This window comes from Anabas testudineus, chromosome 21 (assembly GCF_900324465.2).
Source record: "Anabas testudineus chromosome 21, fAnaTes1.2, whole genome shotgun sequence".
Lineage (NCBI taxonomy): Eukaryota > Metazoa > Chordata > Actinopteri > Anabantiformes > Anabantidae > Anabas > Anabas testudineus.
The window spans coordinates 4,949,563-4,969,923 of record NC_046629.1 but is presented as its reverse complement, the minus strand read 5'-3'; the positions used below and the strand labels follow the sequence as shown (position 1 = coordinate 4,969,923).

The 20,361-nt window shown below is 37.6% G+C and overlaps 2 protein-coding genes across 3 annotated transcripts; both read right to left on the bottom strand.

Moving 5' to 3' along the window:
* Positions 1-1,642: 1,642 nt before the first annotated feature.
* Positions 1,643-16,293, bottom strand: LOC113173074 (CD209 antigen-like protein C). Its single transcript, XM_033326853.1, has 6 exons — positions 11,393-16,293; positions 11,208-11,297; positions 3,217-3,399; positions 2,774-2,916; positions 2,321-2,424; positions 1,643-1,870 (listed from the first exon to the last, which is right to left on the bottom strand). Exons 1-6 carry the CDS (start codon positions 11,460-11,462, stop codon positions 1,720-1,722), a joined length of 741 nt encoding a protein of 246 aa, XP_033182744.1. The 5' UTR covers positions 11,463-16,293; the 3' UTR covers positions 1,643-1,719.
* Positions 8,508-19,157, bottom strand: LOC113173072 (CD209 antigen-like protein C). 2 transcript variants are annotated; one of them, XM_026376357.1, is made up of 6 exons: positions 19,035-19,157; positions 18,860-18,961; positions 18,347-18,508; positions 18,026-18,177; positions 17,783-17,883; positions 8,508-9,137 (listed from the first exon to the last, which is right to left on the bottom strand). In XM_026376357.1, exons 1-6 carry the CDS (start codon positions 19,105-19,107, stop codon positions 9,011-9,013), a joined length of 717 nt encoding a protein of 238 aa, XP_026232142.1. In that variant the 5' UTR covers positions 19,108-19,157; the 3' UTR covers positions 8,508-9,010. The 2 variants fall into 2 exon arrangements, with proteins under 2 accessions (XP_026232142.1, XP_026232140.1); XM_026376355.2 differs by lacking the exon at positions 8,508-9,137 and adding an exon at positions 17,093-17,569.
* Positions 19,158-20,361: the final 1,204 nt, after the last annotated feature.

The window sequence follows — 20,361 nt, the reverse complement described above, 5'->3', positions numbered from 1 at the left end:
TATATGAATAAACACTTTGATTTGTTGAAATAGTGGAACAAAACCTGTCATGCTCAACATTAGCAAAAGTGATGACATCAGCATCTACCACATCTCCAGCATGTCATAATACTTTATCAACCTCATCTGTTATCTCTTCTGGAAGGTTAGAAGGTTAATTAGACGTCAAGTATGTGTGTGCTAACCAACTGTCTGTAAAGCAACAGTTCACATCTGACACTTCTTCCCCAGTGTCAGTCACATCATTTTTTTATCTCCACTGTTCCCTAAAACAAGCTCAAATAGCATTTTTGGGGGGTTTTCTGTGTAATCTTCTAAACAATTATACTTTATAGTGTAAGGTCTTAAACCTTACACTGTAAAAGCTTTGAGATGACTTCTGTTGTGATTTGGCACTATACAAATACACACCTAGCACAAATTCAAACAGGTTGCAGCCTCTGGTGTCTGTAAAAAAGCACAAAATAGAGTGGGGGAAAATATCTTTAGTGAAAAATGACAGAGAACAGCTTTAAGTGAACACAGATGATTAGCCGTTTCATCATCTTCACTCGTTGGCACTGTCTGCTCACTTGCTAAGACTTGATCTGTGTCTCCTCTGGTTCCTGCATCCATTTGTCCATCTCATGTGTCCATCAAATAATCTCCACTGTTTTTTTAATCACCATTATGTCTCTTTGCATCAAGCTTTTAATTTATCTCCTTTTACACATGTTCTATTCACATTCACCAGATATGTTCGGGACCCATGACATCCAATCACTTTTGTCGCCCCATGAAGTCATTTAAAACAACTGTCCCACAGAAAAAGATTAAAGTTTTCTGTTCCTGTTTGAGTTCTTGTGGGAAACGACTGAGCTACATCAGGATTTACAAGAGATAATCTGGTGCTGAACACCTTTAAGAACCTTGTAGGAACACCTGCTGGAGTGTTTTTCATAAGAACGGGCAGCATCTTGACCAAGATACAGTAAATACATGTTGGAGCTGACATGTTTGTTCAATTATAATGCAGATCTTGGCCAATTCTAAAGTTATATAATATTATAGGTTTTAAATAATAATGCTATTTTATTTTTATTTAATAATTAATAATCAGAAGTACTGAACTGCCACTGTTTTGAGGTCAGATGCTGATTTACCTTGAACTTAATCTTTTTTTCTCTACCTATGTTAAATAGAAACACGAGAGGACAATGGGAATAATTAATCTTAGAATAAAGGTGGAAATAGATCTGCAGTTAAAAAAGGTGGCAGAAGGTTTTATGAATTTATGTCTGCTTCAAGACTTATTTTTAAAGTTGGACAATCTAGTGTCACAGAAGCATCAAAACTATAGGTGCTCAGCACCATGATTTAACAGTGTAAACACGATTTATTAAAAAATCCCTAATCAGGGTAATCAGTAAGAAAATTAGTCAGAATTAGTGTTTTTATTATTTTTTTATTGCCTGAGAGCTGGAATTTTAGAATAGTTGAAAACAATTCAATTGCTCAATCGGTTCATTGGACCCTGTATTTTGTCATGACGCTCAAATGACACGATGGTCTTCAGCATAACATCCACTTTTTATCTTTCAAAGTACATTTTTATCAACTTTCCTTCCTCTTCAATAAGCGACAACAAAACTTGACACGCAGAGACTCAGTGATGTTACAGTTATATTAGAAGATGTTACTCAAAGCTTTACATAATCATGATGAAGTTATTCAGCAGTATTATGGTGTTTTTTCACAGATCCAGTGCAGTTGATAACTACATGACAGATCATTCCATAGGTCATTGGTATAAGTTCTGATGTGAGCACAGTCCTCTTCTCCAAATCTAGGGTCTCCACCACCATTATCAGGTTGATCATGTGCCCAGTACCTAGGACGTCAGTGAACAAAAGATTGATGTCACTGTTTATCCCCAAAACAGCCTCACAACAATATTTAAGGACAAAACCTATTACACTATATAACCATGTAGTACTCTAGATGGCACAGCCCTCCACCACTACCGTAAAGAACCTACATCTGCAGCATGGTGCAAAACTTGGGGGCATCCTGTCTCAAAATGATGAAGAAAAAATAGTCAATATACAGATATGTGCCTCAAATGAGCACACATTAAACACTCTTACAGTTTTAAGAATTAAGTATTTATTACCAATTAGTTTGGGTTGTTTGTCTTTATCCATGAAAGTCCTCCAGTGAGGATATTTCTACAGTCTATGCAAGAATTGTTTTGGTAATTCAAACCAACACAAATAAATTCTAGTAAAATACAACGATGTAAATGTTAATCAGTGAGTGAACCACCAACGTGAAGCCTTACGTCAGAGTCAGTGGAGTACCATCTATCCATTTCCAGGTGCCCTCGTTTTCCAAGTCAGTCAAACCAATCCAGGTTTGTTGCTTAGTGAATCTGGAGAGAAATGTCTGTTTAACAAAATAAAAGATATAAATACGAGAGATATGTTACATATAACACACCACAACATGTGCAGGACACACATACAGCATTTATCAGAACATATCTACTAATGCAATGATGGAGTAGCTTTGGGCCAGTTTGTCCTTTAGTGGCCCAAAAAAAGCCCTAACCTAAACTCTGTAGAACATTTGTGGAGAGACCTGAAGTTTGCATTTCACAGATATCACTCTCCGATCACTGAATTTGAATTCTACACAATCAGGACTGTAGATTTATGTTCCCAGTTACATGTAAAGTCCTGTTTAATATTTTTTCCGTCCTTGTTCAGTCACACAAACATCAAAAATACTGCACCTGGACTTCTGCACTGTCTATGACCACCAGGTCTGCTCCTCTTTGTCTGCAGTCCTCTCTACCTGTTTGCCAAGAACCAATTTCATTGGAAAGGAGGTAACAGACACAGTTGAACATTGTCCATCCTGCAGGACAAGTTTTCTCTGTAACATAAAACAACAGATAATATTAATCATGAAATACAAAACTCCATCTACTGCCAGTAAAGGACACTATGGAGACAAGTGCAGATTTAGCACAGGGGTTATTATTTAGTGCATTTTTCAAACTGCCACTGGTAAATTAGTATCTGAACATGTTACCATTAGCTTATTAACATTAACAGAATGTGAACAATCTATCCTCAGTCTCTGGGGAACATGAAGCAAATTCATGTAGCAAGACTCACAACAGGAAAGAATGAGTTTTATCTTTATGATGAATCATGTCTCTACAACTCTTACTCTGTCTCAAATTCTGCAGCCTGTTCCTCTCTTCAGTCATTTGAATGAGGCTGACCTTCAGCTGGTCTCTCTCTTCACTTGTGTTAACTAGTTTAGCCTTCAGCTGGTCTCTCTCTTTAATCAAGAGAGTGACCTGGAGCTCCTCAGTCTGGTTGGCAATTGAACCACATCCTGAGTTATGGTCTGAAATTATTAAGAGACAAAAAATACTGTATGAATTTCTAGAATTTCTATCAAACAATTTTTGCTTCAATATTAACTGAAGTAATTCAAACAAACAAACAAATTACTAAAGTGGTAACTGGTCCCAAAACCCATTTTTATGCTACAAAACATAAAATACATATGAAATATATAATATATATAATATATAATGTCAAAATAAAAGATGAACTCAAGTTCCTGTTTGTCTAATAAATCAAATTGTTTTTTCTTCCTTATTAAAATTTAGCTTTTTGTGTTTACAAATTATAAAAGAAATTAAAATCTCACACCAGAATGAGGTTTAGATAATATATAATAACATGTTTAAAAAGAAACAATTAAAAATAATAATAATAGTAATAAGAAGAAGAAGAAGAAGGAGAAAAGAAAAGTTTAAAGAGAAAGTTCAGATTTAAATGCATCAACATACACTAAAAGTTGTTTAAAAGAAATCAGTAAATGAGAAATTTATTGTGAGTCAAAGTTCAATATCAAGAAACAAGTAAACTCTTAAACTAAAAGGAGTCAGTGCAAGTTATGTTTTTACTGGTTCAATATGTGCTAGTTGTTATAAAGTTTTCACACATGCAGCCTAAAAACATTGAACACATTCACACTTTGAGATGAGGTCAAGCTTAGAGACATTTAGACGTTAACTTGTGAAAACCAGACTCACAGTGGACACCGAGGCTGATGAGTCCAGCCAGCAGAACACTGAGCAGCACCAGAATGAGAACAACAGCTCCAGGACATCTCCTGGAACCTGAACAGAGAAAAACCAACAAACAGTTAATCACATGACAAGTAGACCACACAATATAACTTCTAATATATGATCAAGCACGGTACAGTCTCTCAGCCTTCTTACCTGTAGGTTTTGTTGTTGAATCAACAGACGTGATCATTTCAGCATTGCAGTAGATTTCTTCCATTGCACAGAGGACATCAATTTTTTCTGAAGGGACCTGTGAGCTGTTTGACACAAGCTACAGTACAAGCAGACTTTTCATCGATGTGTCTGTTTAGTTTGTCTTCTGAGGAAGTTTCTGCAGTTAAACATGTCTTATCTGTGGTCGTCTAACACCTTCCTTAAAAACCAGAAACAATAATCTTGGTGTACAGAAATGCAACACAGGAAACTCGACTGTCTTGACTTTTAGCCAAAAGAATATTTTTATGGGGTGAACATGTTGTGGTGTCACAGAAACAGATAAATACTAAGATGTAGTCTGCTGTTATGCTAACCCATGTACTGAGCCATGGGGTAACACAAGAGACTCACTTTGTCTTGAAAAGGTAAAGAAAATGTTAGAAACATACTGTTACTGATACAGTTTGTATTTTCTCACACTAAGATCATCAGAGGCTATTTTAAGAAAGGTGACATGTTCCCACACATCGGCTACTTGAAACCACAAAAAAAAAAAAAAAAAAAAAAAAACTGACATTAACTAAATAGTTCAGGAAGCTTGTTTTGCAGCTTGTGGTAAAGAGTTGAAGTTCAAGTCACGGTCAATAAGTCAACCGTGATCCTAAGATTCTATTCTCTCAAAAACCAGAGCCCCCCACAGAACCATACTCTGCACCCACAGTTCAATTGCCAGCTTGTTTTAAACGTGCATTTCAAAATGTAAAAATAACCAGAGGATGATACAGAACATTTGTAATGTGAAAAGAGAAAATAACACTGGTATAAAACCCGTGTTAACAATAGTTTCCTATCAGAATACTTGATAGACCCAAACTGTGCTAGAAGTGACTTCAGATTTGATTAGCTTCATGCATAGATTCATTACTTAAAATGTGATGCTATCAAATCAAAGTAATGAACCAAAGACAGGAAAAAATTGTGACTCTCCAGAAGAAACAACATTAGGACTTTTCCTGAAAATAAACTGTAACAACAGTTTTGAAGATGCAGAAATCATCCTGAGCACAACTTCCGTATTAAAAAAGAAAAACACACGAAGGCCATTGAAATAACTAGAAACTGATGAAAGTAATAATAAATAAAACATTAACTCACAAAAATCCGACATTGTTTTTGAGTTGTGGTTCAACAGAAATGTGTCTTGAAATGTGTCTTGTCTTTATTTTGTAATCATACTTACTGACTTCATAATGCAACATTACGTCCAAATCTGAATCAAGCAAGTTTCTTATACCTGTGTAAATGGAGTTCAGCTGTGGCTTATTTTGAAGAAGGTAACAGATGGCCACAGATCATTCTTTAGAAACTTCCTCATGAGATGAAAGTCAGATGCACTAATGAAAAGTCTCAGTCTTCTTGGGCTGTAGCTTGTGTTGAACCTGCTGTCTACTGTGAGTCTGATTGTTACGTCAACTTGTTATTTTCAGAAACATTATCTACTCTGAATGTTGTTTTAAAAGACTGTTCATACTTTATTCTGATGTATGTTTGTCTTAATTACTGGCTCTTCTCAAATGGCATTTTGATGTCATATTGTTTGAATGCATGCAGGTGAACACTTATTCAGTCTTTATATAATGTAAAATCTATACAAAGGGAAAAGACAATGGCTCAAATTTTCAACAGGTAGCTTAAAGTGATAGTTCACACTCACCCATCTAATAGATTTTTGCAGGACTGGCTATTTGTTAGGATGAAGCACAACTAGGTAGCAACTACATTATGTGATTTCACATGGTATTTAGTGTTTTACATGTCTCTTCATCATTTCGGTCATTTCAGATTGTTACTCAGGCCCCAGTGCAGCTGCAGGACTCTCCACTTTAAAAGTAAAGGACACAGCACATGGTCTCTTTGGAGCAGATAGAGTTTTGTCTTCACTGATTTCTAATGTCTGTTGTTTTACAGACAAAACTTGTCCTGCAGGATGGACAATGTTCAACTCCTCCTGTTATTTCCTCTCTAATCAGACTAGCTCTTGGACACAAGGCAGAAAGGATTGCATGGACAGAGGACCAGATCTGGTGGTCATTGACAGTGCTGAAGAACAGGTACAGTCCATATGTGACTGAAAGTGTGAGGAATGATGTAATGTAATATAATATAATGTAATGTAATTATATTTCATTGTCATCTGTCTGTTTCTTACACACTGTTCTCATGCAACTTAGTAAAAGGTGCACCTGAAAATAAATGTGGTTAAAATCTTTGATTGTTTGCAGCACATCAGGAATCAACCACTTTAATGAACTGTTATAATTACACTGTATTACACTTAGTTTTATGTGGTTAAAACTGAAACATAAATACTGTGGCTGTCTTTTCATACTAAACAGACTTTCCCTTTCTAAATTCACCAAGTTGGCAGCTTGGATTGGTTTGACTGACAGAGACAATGAGGGAACCTGGGAATGGGTCGATGGGAATCCACTGACTCTGAAGTAAGAGAGAGAGTCAGGAAGCAGCATTAAATTTAAAGTCTGTGAAATAAGTCAGAGGTAAAGGAGAAATCAGATCAGTCATCTTTGATTTGTTTTGTTAGGTACTGGGCGCAGAACCAGCTGGATAATTATGGTAAAAATCCCTGGGATTGTGAAGACTATGCAGAAAAACTAGTTCGTACTGCAAAGTGGAGTGACCTGCCCTGTGAAAACACTCTGCACTGGATCTGTGAGAAGATACCGTAACATTGCTTACACATCACATGATAATCATTTTACAGTGTAAGCTATGATTATGTCTTTAGTCAGTGTGTGTGTATGATCACTTCCTCTGTCATTTATATATTTCATTTACATATACTGATATTTTTCTGTGTTAAAAGAATATTGTGGCTTCTCCCACACTGATTCCATCGAGGATATTCTGAAGACATGTTCATAAAACCTCTAAGTTACAGTTAGAGTAAAACATCATAATATAAGCCTGTTACTGATAATTAGTTCAACACCTCACAGTTCCTGCATCAGAGTGATTTAAACATAATGTCAGAGGCAGTTTCCCTTAGAGATCAGTGGTTCCTGGGTCAGTTCACCTGTTTGTTGGGTACCAGAAAACAAGGTGACTGCTGATGTTTATCTTTTAACAAAGTTTGACGTATTAAAGTTGTCCAGCTAACGTGTGTGTTGTTTAATTTATGTTCCTGTTTCACTGTATCTTCATTTATAGACAGTGACTTTTATAACTGTATGTATATAATTATAGTCCTGATGTGTTGCCTCTACAGTTGTCAGGAATAAAGTTTGAGACGAGGATTAGTAGATCTTTTATTTATCGTTTATGATTAAAATAGCATTCAAATGTTGACTAAGAGGACCACAGAGATCAACATCTGACTTTCATGCAAGTCAAGAAATTCACCAGTTAAGTTGAGACAAAGCACGTCTGCTAATTGAAAACCATTCAACATGACTACTTCATGGTGGTACGACTCCCTCCTCCGGCCAGCTGAGGCAATGTCCCTGGAAGATATCTCTGTGTTTTTGATTTCCTGTTTTGTGTTTTTCCCTCACCTCCGGGGGCATGTCTCAGCTGGTTCGCGTGGCAGCAGGTGTGTGTTTTTAGCAGGTGTTTTGTATTTACTCATTAGTGTGTTGTGTATTTCAGTTGATGTCTGTTAGTTTGTCATTTGCTACTGTGTTAACTGTCCAACCTCCTTTGTTCCCTGCTTCCTTCATTCACCTTTTCCCCGGCCTCTGTCTTTCATCTCCACGCAGCTTGTTGGTTAGCAGTAGTAGTTCATTAGTTTGTCCCTTCTTTTGAAGTAGTTTTCTTTGCTCCTTTGTGTTTGCATTGCGCTTTATTTATTTTTTTGTCAATATGCAATATGTCATTTTACCAGTAGAGGGTGGTAGCATATCAATATTTATGGAGCTGATCTTAAGTTCATATTTTACCATTTGATTTAAACTGGTCTCTTCATCAGGTCGTACATCCCAGTTACTGTCCTGTTACTGTTAGACAATAACACCCTTCACCCAGTGAACGTGTGTCACCTCAGTCCACAGGGTGTCACACTTGGTTTCAGTGAAATGATGAATTGTTTTTTCATCACTTCATGTTTCATGTACAAAACACATTCAACTCACAGACAAACATATTAAGACTACATACTTCGCCTTTGAATATTAGTAAAGTTTATTTTCAATGAGTGAACAGTGTGCAGTTAGTAATTAGATCTGCTGTTAACACAGAACATCACACAAAATACTTTAAAGAGCAGACATGCTCTTCAGCTCGAAGGGTTGTGTGCTGATCAGCAGATCTAAAAACACTGGGCTGTGTAGACCATCTAACGCTGCATCATAGTCTAAAAGGAGAAATAATCAAACAGCTTACAACTGAAATAAGAGGTAACGCTTTTTTTTACTCTACTTAAAAAAGAGAAGTCCTATTTTAGAATATGAGGAACTACGAGTTTACAAACCCAAGTTCTCATATCGGCCTTGTGGTCTTTAATCCCACAGCCATAAAATAACAAGAAATGCAAAATCGAAAAATGATTTAAATGTGTCCTCCAGGAATAAATCACTTTTTCTTTTTTAGAAATGGTTTAATTACAGTAAAACACTGCTCTGGATAATTGATCTGAAATTTTTGTTACCTTTACTGAAAGTACTGTTTAAATATAAACTGCAGCTTTCATTTAAACAAGCAGTGTTAAGCATTTTTTTTACAGATCCACTGCGAAGTAGCTTCACACGACAGATCATTCCAAAAATGATCAGATCTTAAATGTGCACAGTCTTCTTCACCATAATTATCAGGCTGATTTTCTGCCCAGTACCTACAGTAACAGGATAATAAGGAAAAGAATCAGTGACACCGTCATCAGATTTGACACTAGAAGCACAGTTAGCACTGTAAATAGGAGTGATACATTAACATAAAATAAAATTATTACATGTGATAAAAACAGTTATTGTAGTAAGTCAGAAGCTCTGTGCAGTAAAAAATGTTTTTATGGGTAGTGTGACAGCTATGACCTGCTCATTTCCATATACATACCTTTTTTTATTTGCTAAACAAGTATTTGTTACTTCTAGACTGTGATTTAGTACTAAGAGGATGTCCCAGTAACTCCCTAAAAAGCCTTCAGTTGATCCAAAATGCTGCAGCCAAAGCTCTGACAAGAATTAACAAGAGAAATCATGTTTCTCCTACTTTAGCTTCTCTTCACTGGATCGCTGTAAAATCCAGAACAGAATTTAAAATTCTACTACAAGGCACATAACGGTACTCTGTGTACTTAAAACACTAAATTGAAAACTGTCCTTATTAATCAAGCTCAGCAGAGCGGACCCAGGTGATTCTGAACCATTTAAACTACTGGAGGACCTCTGTTTGGTAAGTTGCAGGCTGTAATTCACAGTGTTATAATTCTAGTAATATACAAAGATGTAAATGTTAATCAGTGAGTGAACCACCAACGTGAAGCCTTACGTGAGAGTCAGTGGAGTACCATCTATCCATTTCCAGATGCCCTCGTTGTCCACGTCAGTCAAACCGATCCAGGCTGAATAATTGGTGAATCCAGAGAGAAATGTCTGTTTAACAAAGTGAAAGATATAAAGACGAGAGTATAACCACAACATGTGCAGGACACACATACAGCATTTATCTGAACATATCTACTATGCAATGATGGAGTAGCTTTGGGACTAATTTGTCCTTAAGTGACCCAAAAAAAGCCCAGATCTAAACTCTGTATAACATCTGAGGACAGACCTGATATTTGCATTTCACAGATATCACTCTCTGATCACTGAATTTGCATATTTGTACAGTTACATGAAAAGTCCCATTTAATATTTTCTCCGTCTTGTTCAGTCACAAAAACATGATCAAAAATACTGCACCTGGACTTCTGCACTGTCTATAACCACCAGGTCTGCTCCTCTTTGTCTGCAGTCCTCTCTACCTGTTTGCCAAGAACCAGTTTTACTGGAGAGGAAGTAACAGACACAGTTGAACATCGTCTATCCTGCAGGACAAGTTTTGTCTGTAACATAAAACAATAGACAATATTAATCATTAAATACAAAACTCCATCTACTGCCAGTAAATGACACTATGGAGACAAGTGCAGATTTAGCACAGGGGTTATGATTTAGTGCATGTTTAAACTGCTATTAGTGAATTAGTATCTGAACATGTTACCATTAGCTTATTAACATTAACAGAATGTGAACAATCTATCCTCAGTCTGTGGAACATGAAGCAAATTCATGTAGCAAGACTCACAACAGGAAAGAAAGAGTTTTACCTTTATGATGCATCATGTCTCTACAACTCTTACTCACTCTGTTTGGATAAATTCTGCAGCCTGTTCCTCTCTTCAGTTATTTGAATGAGGCTGGCCTTCAGCTGGTCTCTCTCTTTAATCAAGAGAGTGGTCTGGAGCTCCCCAGTCTCTTTGGCAATTGAACCACATCCTGAGTTATGGTCTGAAATTATGAAGAAACAAAAAATACTGTATGAATTTCTATTATTTCTATCAAACAAATTTAGCTTCAACATCAATTGAAGTAATTCAAACAATTTTCAAGTAGTCAACCATGTTAGAAAAGAAAAGTTTAGAGGTGAAGTTCAGTTTAAATGTATCAACAATACATTTTCAAGTAAAAACTTGTCGTAAGCAGCTTAAAAACTAAAAACTGTTCATATTAAGAAACAAGTAACATTTTTAAAAACTCCTAAACTAAAGGGAGTCAGTGCAAATTACTTTTTTAATTGGTTCAATATGTGCTAGTTGTTATGTTATACATGCAGCCTAGAAACATTGAACACAATCACACTTTCAGATGAGGTCAAACTTAGAGACATTTAGACGTTAACTTGTGAAAACCAGACTCACAGTGGACACCGAGGCTGATGAGTCCAGCCAGCAGGAGAACACTGAGCAGCCCCAGAAAGAGAACAACAGCTTCAGGACATCTCCTGGAACCTGAAAAGAGAAAATCAACAAACACTTACAGATAGACCACATAATATAACTTCTAATATATAATCAAACACGGTACAGTCTCTCAGCATTCTTACCTGTCTGTTTTGTTAATGTTGTTGAATCAACAGACTTTATAATTTCAGTATTGCAGTAGATTTCTTCCATTGCACAGAGGACGTCAATTTTTTCTGAAGGGACCTGTGAGCTGTTTGACACAAGCTACAGCACAAGCAGACTTTTCATTGATTTGTCTGTTCAGTTTGTCTTCTGAGGAAGTTTCTGCAGTTAAACATGTCTTATCTGTGGTCGTCTAACACCTTCCTTAAAAAAAGCAGGGTACAGAAATGCAACACAGAAAGCTCGAGCAAGTAGTATTTGCAAGGGACGAACATGTTATGGTGTTCAGCAGCTAACCCATGTACTGAGCCATGGGGTAATATAAGAGACTGCTGACTTTGTTTTGAAAAAGTAAAGAGAAAATGTATTAATCGTTTTAATGTGTGTAAACTTACTGTTACTGATACAGTTTGTATTTTTTCACACTAAGATCATCAGAGGCTATTTTAAGAAAGGTGACATGTTCCCACACATCAGCCACTCGAAACTGCAACTGTAGCTTGTGCTAAAGAGTTGAGTTTTAAGTGATGGTCAATAACTTGAACCATGATCCTAAGCTTCTAGTCTCGTTGCTTTTCTACCCAGTCTCCTGGACACACAGTATGTTCACCTTCCTTTTCTGCATCATGTCAACCATCTCTTTATGCTTCCCTGTCATAGTCCCAGCATTCAAAGTCCCTACTGTCAGTCCTACACTGTTGTCTTCCCTCTTCTGTCTCTGCCTACGAACACGCCTTCCTCGTTTTCTTCTTCAACCAACAGTAGCCCATTTCCATTGGCACCCTATAGGCCAACAGGACAGGTGACGGTTGTTGTTCATCTGGGCCGCAACCAATCGGGTCTGGAAGTCGTGTTGATAACAGCAGAACATCAGGAGACACAGCAAAGGAGACACAGCAGAGGATGTATGTTTCTACACTTCCACAGTGCCAACGAGTACATCCCCTTCCTTTTCCATCACTGTTTGGTACACTGCAGCGTATCATTCACTTGGAAGAGGAAGTGATCAGCTGCTGTTTTTCTTATTCAAATTTTTGCTGACTTGTTCCTCACTTGTGAGTCGCTTTGGATAAAGCATCTGTCAAGTGACTAAATTTAAATGTATACAACAATTTCTTCCTGACTGCTGTGAATTAAAGGTCAAAGGATGCTGGATGGTGCTCTGACAACTTGCTGTATTCAAGTGTTTGCTGTGAACAAAATTAACACCTGAGAGAAAGTTGTACTTTTTAAGTAGTTTCTTGTAGAAACACATCGCACTCACCCAAGATAAAAAAAAGAAGACTGGATCTTATAATTATGAGATACTGTAGTTAAACTTAAGAGATACAGATCTCATGATTATGAAATACTAACTATAACTATTACACTTAGTATTACAGTTGAACCGGAGTAAGAAGGGGCTCATATGGACACATTTGACACAGAAGTGGAAAATGAGATTGACAGACATGTTGAACATAGATTCTGTTTAATGTCTTGTTGTCTGTGTCTGCAGTCTGTTGCTATATAGTTTCTCAGAAGCCTTGAGGAAGTAATGGGCCTAAGTGATAAAAATACTTCACTTACTTAAAAATAATCACGTCACATCACTTACAGCTCGAAAAGTCTTGTATGAACATGCAGATATAAAATGCATAATAGCACCTGTCTTTTTCTAAATCAGTTTTGTCACAAATCTAGGGTCAGACTCCATAGTCACAGACAACTCAAGAGAGAGAACTGAATTAGAATTAATTTTGGCGTGATTTCCAAAATGGCCGACTGCTGTTGAAAGAACGTGGTAACTGGGAACGGAGGGAATCATGACTGCAACTGCGGAAAAACAGTCTGGCGAGAGATAGAGGTTATCACAAGCATAAAATAAATCTGAAACCCAGAACAAAGCAACCGCCTCCAGAATCCGAATTGCTACAGGCAGGTCGAGATTCCGGTCGGGGGTCATGCATGGTGAGGCGCAATCCAGGTCAAACACTAGAAGACAGGTCCACAGAGAATTCCATTTGACAAAATCCACAGTAGGAAAAAAAGTCCAGGTCAAACATTAGGAGGTCCACACAGAGTCAGAGCAGGGAAGGAACAACGAGAGAGAGAACAGATAAGAGGGAACATTCACGGTACCGAGAGGAATAAGCAGAAGGCAGGTTGAGGTCAGGCAGGTCTGGTAGCAAGTCAATCCGAAGTAATGCTGGATAGTGTTATTCTCAGGAAGGCATGAGACTATCTGGCAAGGGAGGAAGGCAAAAGGATCTGCTTATATAGGGAGAGAGTCACACAGGTGTTGTCCTGTGTAGCTGACCAACTCTGTAAGTCGGGGCAGGCCTTAGTCGTCTATTGGCCGAGGTCTCAAAGGAATGAACAGTTGGGGCAAGTGAAGCGCAGGCTCTACTCCAGGCCAGGTGGCAGCACCGAACTGAAGCCTGTATGGATGAGACCATTGATTCCCTCTCCTGAGGATTAAAAACCAGACAAAAGGCAGACAGAAATTCCCAGAGGTGACAGAACTCAGTCCAGAAACAAGCAGTGAACTGGGGACCTTTGACAGATACCATGTCCCTTGAAGTCGGGGGAGGCGGAAAATATGCTGGATTAGCAGATACGCCATTTCTGTAGCAGATGGAAGTTTGACCAATGGGATGAAGTAAACCACCTTGGAAAAGCGATCCACAATGGTCAGGATGGTGTTAAGGCCTTAGGAAAGGGGAAGTCCAGTGACGAAATCTACAGAGATGTGGGACCAGGGACAACGAGGAATGGAGAGTGGGAGAAGGTGCCCCACAGGTGCTCGATGTACTGGCTTGGCCTGTGCGCAGGCAGAACAGGCTGAAACGAAGGTCCAAACACATGTTCCACATGCTCGGTTTCAGATTTGGAGAAAATAAGGATGTAATCAAGATAGACAAAAGCCAAACTATCCTAACTTTCCTAAAACATCATTAACCAGATTTTGGAACACAGTAGGGGCATTTGTAAGTACAAAAGATATGACCTGGTATTCGTTCAGGCATGAACTGGTACTCAAAGCGCTTTACACTGCAACTCATTCTGATCTGACTTGAACTTGGGGTTCAGCATCTTGCCCAAGGACACTTTGGCATGTGATATGGCAGCTGGAAATCGAACCACCAATCCTATGATTGGCAGACAACAGCTCTACCTATTGAACCACAGCCAAGCCACATGGTAAGAGTTGCGAAGGTCAATTTTCATAAAAATGAACGCGTGCAAAACAGGCTCCCTCTTGGTGGTGAGGTACTTTGAAGGAGGTCTATGGCACAGTCAAAGACTCTATGTGGCGGTAAGGTGGTGACTTTAACCTTATTGAATACCTAGGTGAGAATTACATCACATCACTTACAGCCGGAAAAGTCTTGTATGAAAATGTAGGAGGTCAGTTTATTCCATTCAAGACAAATGTGTCACAGCTCCAATGATGTGTGAACCACAAAACCACAGAATGTCATGTTTCACATTTCCTCTGGCCTGTTCTCCTCCACCCACCTAAATCTGTTTCCTCTCTCTGACATTAGCTCCTCTGATTATAGACGAGCCTGTTTTCCACATCATTTTCCAGATTCTCTATTTTGCTTTGGTTTCCAAAGTTTCCTATTCTCTCTAATGTCGTCTGTGTGGTGATTTTGGACCTCAGCCTGTGTTTCTTAGAGTTCCTCTCATCCCCTCCTCTGGATTGTTCTCGACCACCATCTATCTCCAACTGTTTCATTCACTGAACCCTGTCAGAAACTGATCCAGGAGATGCAACATTATTTACTAATTTCATCATCAGGAGCATTGAGAGCCATTTATGATAATGTTGGAAATGTCGAGTTTGATTATGTAAAAAAAGATCGTAAAACAAATCGTGTAGGTAAGAATCATCACAGACATCATCTGTTCTTCTATCATTTGATTTACTGTATTTATTGGTCTCATCACTGTTCAGGTCTCAGGAGCTCTGGGAGGAGATGGTGTCTAGTTATTTTCTGTCGGGCTGCACATTGTTTTTACTGTGGCTTGTCTCATCATTATCGTTGTCTACTGGGAGTCATTTTTTTATAAGTTTATCACTAAGTCAACGCTGAAAGATGTGTTTAAGATTTAAGCTTAAAAGTTAAAATATTTGTTACATAATTCCAAGCAGGAGTCCTACTCTACATAACACAAACCTCAAGCCATCTTTCTTCAGCATTAGATAATTATAATAATAATTACAATGGTTGTTAATTTCTTGTGTTGTGGGTTTAGTGTTGGTCTCATAAAATTCTAATAAAATGCATTTCTGTTTATGGTTGTTAAAAAAGATGTTGTGAGTCACGTAACAGCATATAACTTGAGAAGTATTCATGTGATATGTGACATTTAGACCCGATCTTAACTATTGTTCTGTTGAAACATCAGAGAATCCTGATTTATATAATTTTTAATATGATTGCAAAAAGTTTATTCACTTTGACAATCTTGTCATGCTACAGGTTTAGCTGTGTGTGTGTTTAGCAGCTCTCATATAGAAACAAAAAAATGTATCATGGCTAAATGTTCTTTTGACAAAAACATTTAGAAATGAATTGTTATCTTTGTTATCTGAGTAATATTTGATGGTGATATGACTAAATAAAACAATGTATTCAACAAAAGGACTGAGCAGAGCTTTAAAGGTTATAAACTAATTCCAAACACAACAAAGTCATGAAACAGCATCTGCCACTATAATGTTAAAGTCAGAGGAGAAATCACATTACTCATCATTATTGTTGTTTCTTTGCAGGTTGTTTTTTGTATGTCCTGTTTATTATTGTTGGTACCATCATTTTTTCCAGGCCAGTTTCATTAGTTTGTTTTTTAATTAACTTCAGTTTAACCACAACTCTGGTCCAATGTCTGATTTTCACGAGTTAATTTTAAGCCTGTTATCAACAATTACTTCAACACCTCACAGTTCCTGCATCAGAGTGACTTAAACATAATGTCAGAGTGCAGTTTCCATGCTGATGTTTATCTTTTAACAAAGTTTGATGTATTAAAGTTATGTTGTCCAGCTACCGTGTGTGTTGTTAAATATATGATCTGATCAATGAAGGAAGCTTCTTTGTTTCCAGACAGTGACTTTTATAATTGTATGTGTATTATTGTAATCCAGCTGTGTTGCCTCTACAGTTGTCAGGAATAAAGTTTGAGACGAGGATTAGTAGATCTTTTATTTATCGTTTATGTTTAAGATAGCATTCAAATGTTGACTAAGAGGACCACAGAGATCAACATCTGACTTTCATGTAGGAATTAGATGTTTGAGACCATCAGACATGATTTGAGCAGTCGCTATTAGAAATGTTTCTCACGCTGATGGTCTCAGACCAAATAAGAAGTCAAGAAATTCAATAGTTAAGTTGAGACAAAGCACGTCTGCTAATTGAAAATCATTCAACATGACTACTTCATGTAGAGGATTTAAAAATATCAACCACAGCAGTGACTAGTTTGAGACAAGGGAGGCAACAGAAGTTATGTCAGAGTCACACAGGACACTGACACCATCACACCGGTTGAACCTGTGTTTATGATTTAGAGTTTTAGTTTTAGTTATTTATTTAGTTATTTATTTATTGTCCATCTGCAATATGTCCTTTTACCAGTAGATGGCAGTAGCAGATCAATACTAAATTCAAGTTCATATTTTACCATTTGATTTAAAGATCAGATCCTAAAGCTCTTCAGCTCGAAGGGTTGTGTAGTATTTTGATATTGCATTAACATTAACGTCGGTCAGTTAGGCATCAGTCATATCAGCAGTGAAATTGAACATGTGAAGTAACATCGGCCACACTTTATTTTCACTCTACTTAAATAAGATAAGTCCTATTTTAGGACATGAGGAACTAAGAGTTTACAAACCAAAGTTCTCATATCGCCCTTGTGGTCTTTAATCCCATGTGCTTTCAAAGCCGTAAAATAACATAAATGCAAAATCAAAAATTGATCTGAAATGTTTTTATAATGTATTAATTTCCATTTTTTGTGGAGTGTTTTAGTGTTAAGCATTTTTTTCACAGACCCACTGCAAAGAAGCTTCACACGACTGATCATTCCAAAAATGATCAGATCTTAAATGTGCACAGTCTTCTTCATGATAATTATCAGGCTGATTTTCTGCCCAGTACCTACAGTAACAGGATAAGAAAGAAAAGAATCAGTGACACCGTCATCAGATTTGACACTGCAAGCACACTTAGCACTGTAAATAGGAGTGATACATTAACATAAAATAAATTTATTACATGTGAAAAAATTCAATTAATAGAAAACTAATTGTAATATTTTGCATCAATAATTAAATATGTTGCGGTCAGAAAATAACCAAAGTGAAGCCTTACGTCAGAGTCAGTGGAGAATTATCAACCCATTTCCACGTCCCCTCATTTTGCTTGTCAGTCAAACCGAACCAAACGTCCTGGGTGAATCCAGAGAGAAACGTCTGTTGGACATAAAGAAATACTCACTAGTCACTAAGCCTTCATAACCACAGTGAGAGAGTGAAGAGACCATGCTGCCATATAAACAGTTTCTACTGTAGTTGGTGTGTTTTGTGTTGTCAACAACACACAGTCGTACTGTACCTGCTCCTGACGACTGTCTATAATGACCAGATCTGCTCCATTGGCTCTGCAGTTCTCTCTGCCTTTTTCCCAAGTATCAGACTTAGTAGAGAGGAGATAACAGGACTGGCTGAACATCGTCCATCCTGTAGGACATGTTTTCTCTGTTTTCTCTGCATCAAACAAGAATGATTGCAAGACCCATTTCAATATAATTGTAAATTATGCCCAGGTCCCAGATGGCTTCTTGAAATACTGAAATATTTTACTCTATATCTTCTCTTTGATCATATTTTGACAAATTTAATTTTATTTTGACCACTTGGTCCTAACTTCACTCACTCTGTTGGGACAAACACCTGTTCAGCTCCTCAGACACGTCAGAGAGTCGAACATCCAGCTGAGCTCTCTCTTCAGTCCAGTTATTACAGGCCTGGACATATTGAGTCAGGTTGGCTTTGATAGAGGACAGTTCAGCAGATAATCCATGTACTGAACCAAAGTCTGAAAAAAGATTTATGTCTGTGAAACACAATAAAATCTGCATTTACACCTGAGATATTCACTGCATTATATAAGGCTGAAGAAAGAATATCAAAAGATGAAGAAAGATAGCCACACAAAGGTTTCTGAGCACGTCATCAGAATGATTTTCCTGTTAAAAGGGGAACAAAAAGCTACTGGATGAATGCTGAACTACGTCCTAAAACTTGTAGAATTTAAAGAGTTTCTTTTTTTCTGTACATTTGTAGCAAAATGTAATTGAAAACAAACTAAACGAGAAAACTGAAATACAACAGACACAGATCCTCAAAGTCCAAAAACCTGTGTCAGAGTAGACTAAAGCAGACTCACGGTAAACACTGAAGCTGATGAACCCGACCAGCAGAACTAAACTCAGCAGTCCCAGACAGACAACAACAGCTCCGTGAAACCTCCTCCCTGAGCTGCCGGGACCTGAACAGAGACAAAACCACTGAATCCAATGTTACGACAGCAATAACCCGTGTGACGGACTGAACATCCCTACCTGTTGGATTTATTGAAAGTGCTGAGTCGCCAAACTTCTTCGAAAACTCAACATTAGCATATGTCTCCTCCATTGATGCCAGTTATTCAGCAGGTATCAGCTTCTTCAACACATTCTAGTTGTTTCAGCTACTTCTCTGATGATTTGAGGAAGTAACAACACGTCACGCCTGTTTCTTGACTCTGCTTGAGTGTTGGTGCTTGATAACAAATGTACATACATACAGTGGTGTGAAAATATGCTGCTGAGTGTTTGCATGTTTCTCACAATTCTGCAAAGATAAGTGGACCAGAATTCCTCCACAGCGCTGCAACAGACTCATTTCAAGTTATTGCGAACGCTTAATTGCAGTTGTTGCTGCTAAGGGGGGCAAACACTTTCTCACACAGGGCCATGTAGTTTTGTTTTACCTCAATGATAAAAACCTTCATTTAAATGCATGTTGGGTTTATTTGTGTTATCTTTGACTAATATTTAAATGTGTTTGATGATCTGAAACATTAAAGTTTGACGAATATGCAAAAAAAAAAAAAAGAAATCAGGAAGGGCCCCACATTTTCACACCACTGTATATTCACAGAACACGTACTTCAGAGGGTTTTGAATGAAAACAGGCACAGAAAAAGCAGAAGCTCTGTAAGACACATACAGTATGAGTGAATTTTTAACTTCTGAGGAAGTCATGAGTTTCAGAGGAGATAGAAACGGCATGCACAGCAAAAACACAGAAATGAAACTGAATATTATTGAAATTCTATGTCTGGCTGTCATGCAACCATATACAGAAGTTTATTTTAGTTAATTTAATGTATAATTATAATTACATGAAGTTAAGTGTCTCTAAACATAAAGGATTGATTACAAGAGGAAACGCTAATGGAATTATGAAGGCTTTTATGGAAATGCTCATTTCCCCACTTGCTTGACTTAACACAGGGAAATAACCCCCCAAGAGTGACCTCAGAACAAATGTCTTTCAGTGTATATTGATGTCATCCCACAGACGTCCTCTGTGAGAGAGAAAATGTTTACTCAGGGTGAAACCAACATAGCTACAACTCTGCAGACTGTCAGCGTGGGTAAAACTAGACAAGAAGAGCACAGCACAGTCTGAGGAAGAGTTGGACTTAAATGGTTTCATCCCCGGTCGGTTCGATTGTTCTGGACAGACACAGACCTGTGTTATACTGCATCACGCTAAACCTCCCAATTGGTGCACGACTGCTGTGTGGACAGAAGACACAAGAAGAGATACTGAGAGACAAGAATTTTAATTTAATTTTTTAAAGACAACATGATCTAAAATATAACTCAGGAAGGTGTTGAT